The 5390-nt window shown below is 32.3% G+C and overlaps 1 protein-coding gene across 1 annotated transcript; it reads right to left on the minus strand.

The window, feature by feature from the left end:
* Nucleotides 1-382: 382 nt before the first annotated feature.
* Nucleotides 383-5157, minus strand: LOC111891884 (serine carboxypeptidase-like 13). Its single transcript, XM_023887948.2, has 15 exons — nucleotides 5009-5157; nucleotides 4605-4733; nucleotides 4095-4240; nucleotides 3533-3609; nucleotides 3328-3450; nucleotides 3048-3150; nucleotides 2872-2909; nucleotides 2647-2748; nucleotides 2469-2555; nucleotides 2203-2358; nucleotides 1726-1797; nucleotides 1498-1646; nucleotides 1137-1250; nucleotides 983-1037; nucleotides 383-605 (listed from the first exon to the last, which is right to left on the minus strand). The coding sequence occupies exons 2-15, from the start codon at nucleotides 4730-4732 to the stop codon at nucleotides 522-524; spliced, it is 1434 nt and encodes a 477-aa protein (XP_023743716.1). The 5' UTR covers nucleotide 4733; nucleotides 5009-5157; the 3' UTR covers nucleotides 383-521.
* Nucleotides 5158-5390: the final 233 nt, after the last annotated feature.

The raw sequence follows: 5390 nt of genomic DNA on the forward strand, positions 1-5390 counted from the left end.
GTTGTAAGGTTGTAACAAGTTGGAATAAACAAAAGTATTACTATTGTTGAACATCACCATTGAAGTTGGAATATAGAGACATTAATGAAAATTTTCCTTAAAAAAACAATCATATATTATATTTAATCTCTAGACTAACAAAATGGTATAAAAGAACTAAAATATCTCCTTGCAAGTAGTAACTTCTAATCACTAAAACAACTACAAAGTTCCAACACTACTCTTGATATCATTTGTAATGTGCTCAAATCACAACTAGTTACCTAATATTCTTGAAATCAAGTTAAAACTACTTAATATTTATTTTAAAGAAAACACAACTCAAATTCTTAACCAATGTGGGGAGTGTTATCATTGTAGGACTATATACAAACTACATCAATTTTTGAAAGTGTTCGTGTCAATCATTTAATAAGAATAATTGTATGATAAACAAATTTAATATAGATATACATTACAGTTGAAGATTGAGTAGTTGTGTATACAATGGAAGAAATAAACATCAACTATATGATTGTTATTTAGAGAGCGTCCTTAGCAAGCCACCTCATAAGCATGCTTAAGCATTCTTTAGGTTTGTACTCTGGAGCTGTGTGACCTCCTCCCTTTAACAACACAAAAAAAAAAAGTCAACCATCATGATCATAACATGTTTTTTTTTTTTTTGCCTCATGAAATTGCAAAATTTAGGTTCACAAATTTGTTGTATTGGCTATTAGTTAGTATACTTGCATAACACCAGCCCCGTGGGATTTTCAAGTCCATTGTACATTGTGCTCTTCGTGGGCACTCGGTTTTTATGCCAACCACGTAGAAGGCCACTATATATGTACATTGATTTGCATCACATTATGCTCATTGGATGTGAAAAATAACCCTTTGAAGATTATATTTTGTTGTGTTTTTTTTAGTAAGTTAAATCGTGCCATTTTCATGAGATAAGAGGATCAGCGAGTGAGAGGAGTTGAGGAATATATCTCACCTTTACAGTAGCATAGGTTAAGCTGTATTCATGGTTCGAATATTTCACGGTGTATCTGCAACAAAATAAGATAGCAACATAGTTTTAGAAAACTAAATACTTCTATTTATAGCATTTTTTTGATAATAGCAAAGTCAATGAAAATACAACTAACCCGGCTACTTGTTCATCAACAAACCAAGGTCTCCAGTCATTCACAGCTAACAGATTTAGCGATTCAATCCAGTTCATTGTAGCCATATACGGAACAACCATGTCATGATCTCCACTGGAAAGTGTAAAGATTTTCTTTAAATTCATCAAATACGACATGCCCACAAGAAAGCTAAATCCACATTAGAATTGAAATTCCCACACTATGGTTGTTTTGACTCAAACCCTTCACCTTTTTTCAAGTATATATAACCCTAGAATCAATTGTTATATTCCCTTTGGGATCAAGTGGACTCTAATTTTAGGAAAACGGGAATAGGTATAAGATAATGGGAGGAAGAGAGATAGATCAAGAGTAATACCTATATACAAGAGCTCGACAATTTTTATCAGTAAGATTTCGATGATAGGAAACCACACTCGGGACATTATGAAAGTAAGATACGGGTTCCTTATCAAAATGAAAATGCAAGGTTTCATTGCATCGCACCCACTCGATTTCGTTTAACTCCTGGTGATCATGAGATCATTAGTATCCTACATAATCAAGATTAATATAAATTAATAAAAACGCATTGTGAACTACAAACCTCACGAATGTTAAGAGCCTCTCGAACATCTTTGCTATTGGCCCATATAGAGGAGTACACATAGTTGTCATCCTGCCACAAATGTAAACGGAAGACAAAATTCATAAAAGGAAAGAATGACTGAGACTTGTAAGTATCACATATATAAATACATAATACCTGAAAAAAAAATTGCATATTTTTCACTCATTCTATTGAAACAATTTTCAACTATATCTAAAAAGGCCATTTAATTTGCTAAATCTTTGTTTTGATCACTCACATATATTAGACTCGTTAGTGTAAATGTGTTATTCCTACAGCAATCTGAAAATTTACTTTCTGTAGCGATAACAATGTAAGATGTTTTAAATTTCATGTCACCAAAACAATTGGGTTATTTTAAAACTAAGTGTCAGATGACTGATATGAAGTCACAAAACTCAATGACCTTTAATTTATTAGGGACAAAATTAAAGTTTTCAGAGAGAGTAATACACGACACCATTGTTTCTGAAGTTGAGGCAACGACATAATATCCACAGAAGTTTTGTCAAGAGATCTTAAGTCCCTCCTGAAGAGATGAGATTTTATGGCATTTGAAGATTCACAAAAAGGCTCTAAAACGTGGGACAGGCGAATTCTTTCAAGGCACTGCAGATCGAAATAACAAAGCATTAATTAAACAGAAATATACAGACTGTGAAGAGAAATTATTAGCTAGCAAGTAGTATGTAATCCAAGTTGAAGTCTAACTCAGGCACCTTATCTACCACTTGAAGATAATGTATGCAGAGAGTGTTGTTTGGATCAACATTCAGGTGCTCACCTTGACAATTATCTTCAGTTAACTACAAAAATGTGCAACTTAATTAATTAATTTTTGGGCATATTGCAATTATGATTTGTGTATTAGTGGTCAACTCAAGTGTAGTTATATACCTTGTAGATTGAATCTGATAAAAGTGCCATACGATGAGCAAATGGTATTCTTGAATTATACTCACCACTTGTGTCTGTTAGAGGATTACCAAGCACATACCCCTAAGTTTGAAATCATATATCAAAAACTTTAGGTAAAGCTTTTTTGAAATCAAGTCATGCACACCAACTGTTGTTCATTTTCGAATTGTAAAAAGAGAATGAAAACATAAATTCAATTTGTACTTTGATGTTGATTTGTGGCCATTCTCCAACTTCATTACCTATAAAAGAGGGAAACAAGAAAGACATTATTTAGTCAAAAGAAACATAGCAGACTACACAAGAAGATTATAAGATTGTAATGAATCGTATACTTGTATTTTTGAAAACCTTTTATATAGAAAGGATTTTGAATATACCGTTATATATTTTCTGAACAATCATTGGTGTCACTAGGCCAGTGTAGGAATCAGCACCAATATACAATGGATTTTTGAGAAATGTAGGATGATCCACAAGCCACTGTTAATTTAAAAGACATATCAATATAGCAAACATTAATGATCTTAATTTGAATCTAAAACAGATAGATTTCTTCATGTTCAAGGGCACAAATTGAACATGTGAATATGTGATCATATCTTAAAAAATAGAAAAATAAACCTTTAACTTCATCAGGAGTATATATGACCACCTTACCTTCCTTAGAAATTGGTAAGTATGCATTGTTGATGATGTATCATTTGTTATATAAGTTTCGGGGGTTTTTGCATACGAGAATCCAGTTCCAGCTGGTTGATCAAGAAATATTATGTTGGCTGCCTAAATTGCAACACTCGTTTCATTATATCATCAAGAAAAAGACTGGAAAATTTAAAATGAAAATCATCAAGTAAAATTACACCTTTGTCCAACTGTGAGGGTTTATCTCGAGCATTGTCTTCTCCAAAGTGGAATTCGCATAGTTGATAGTGAATGGGCCTACAAGCAGCAACATGTTAATTAAAATCTTCCTAATTAAATTCATGATGGAAATACACATAATATGGCATTAATATATAATATTGGCAGATTAAGTTAATAAAGAGTATGTTTATGGACATGAATATGCAGGAGGGTAGTTATCATGTTTCCTATATGCATGAATTCATTCTCTTCTCTCTTCATCTCCTCATTACACACACAAGAAATAAGAGAAAATTAACAACACCATTTTTATCTCCATTGCTTTTAAGGCATAAGAGGAATGATGTTTGACTATTCCACCAAAAGATAAATCTTGTCATTGTCATCTTCAAACACAAGCAGTTTCCTTTTTGCACTCAATGAACCATTTGAATGATGGTAAATGACCGTTTTACCCTTTGTATGGAATTAATGTAAATAACCCACACACTATCAAATTCCAAAACTAAAATTTGTTTTGGTATATATATATATATAACAACTTTAGATCTAAGAAATACCTATTTCATACAATAGGCCAGAAAGACCAGAACAACCAGGCCCTCCTGTGAGCCAAAGCATGAGAGGGTCGTCTTTCGGGTTCCCTTCAGACTCAACAAAGTAGTAAAATAGTTGCACCTCATCGGATTCTCCTACACCAACGTAACTTAAACAACATTGTTGTCTTAAGAGTTAGTATATCTACCATATTAATTAAACAATGGATAATAATAATAACAACAACAGCAACAATATATAAAAGGGTTAGTTGCGAGAAATACCAACATACATTTATGAACTTGTTTATTATAACATTTTACTTCCATACTTTTCTATAAGGACATTGTACTTTGAAAAATCTTTCCGGTTATAACAAGCTCGTCCAGATGCAATGTTAAAATGGTGGTGATTTTTAGAGCATAATGTCTTAAAAATTGAAAGTATAGTTTTCTAATAGATAGAAAGGAAAACAAGATGAAACATGAGTAAATTAAATCAATGCAACTTCATTACAAAGAACAGGGCATTACCCTGTTTCGAGTGTAAAAGGAAGATCACCAAGCAAACCTGGCAGAGTCTTAACCAGGAACCGTGATTCATTTACCTCCAAAGAAACTACCAGCAGCAAAAACACTTGCGCAGTGGTAATAATCTGCATCCTACATCACCATTAATATGCACAAATGAAGCAATTGCGGTGATCGATTTTCCAAAATATGAGCCCCATATGAAAGTCAAAACTTTCCACAGGTTTTCAATGTAATTCTCGATCAATTGATGCCGAAAAGAAAAAAAATAATGAATTGCATCACGGGTTTAGTATTCATCGGGACTCGGGAGTATAATAAAAGAAAAACATCGATTGAAACGCAAATTCGGCAGTATATCAGAATGTAACGATGGAAGCGTAAAGAATCTGGGGATGTAATTATACCTTGTATCTGAATTGAAGTGATTGGATGACTTCCGAGTTCCGACCGAGTACTGTTCTGTTCGTCTTACTTGTGTAAACTTTCCTGGAGTTGACGAAAGAGTCGTATGTTAAAAGCCTCTCTAATCCATTAAAGTTATGATGATTCCACGTCAAACATCCTATTATTAATTATTTTATTTATTATATATATCATTTAAGAACTGTCGATCATATATTACTAACTTTATTTATTTGTATGAGAGTGAAGTAAATCAGGAATATTGCACGTGACTTTTTTTTTTAATTGGAAGAAAATGTTTTTGGAATATTATTTTAAAAATGATTATTTTTTTGTTATATATTAATCTTGTTTTATTATTTCTTTTTTATTATCTTAATCTAT

This window comes from Lactuca sativa, chromosome 5 (assembly GCF_002870075.4).
Source record: "Lactuca sativa cultivar Salinas chromosome 5, Lsat_Salinas_v11, whole genome shotgun sequence".
NCBI classification, from domain to species: Eukaryota; Viridiplantae; Streptophyta; class Magnoliopsida; order Asterales; family Asteraceae; genus Lactuca; species Lactuca sativa.

Excerpts from the sequence above, each read along its gene's own strand:
- LOC111891884 (XM_023887948.2), bottom strand. The coding sequence starts at position 4,732 with ATGCAGATTATTACCACTGCGCAAGTGTTTTTGCTGCTGGTAGTTTCT. Across the intron at positions 3,610-4,094 it reads TGGCCTATTGTATGAAATAG|GCCCATTCACTATCAACTAT; the intron begins GTATTTCTTAGA and ends TGCTGCTTGTAG. Across the intron at positions 1,798-2,202 it reads TTCAGAAACAATGGTGTCGT|GATGACAACTATGTGTACTC; the intron begins GTATTACTCTCT and ends CATTTGTGGCAG.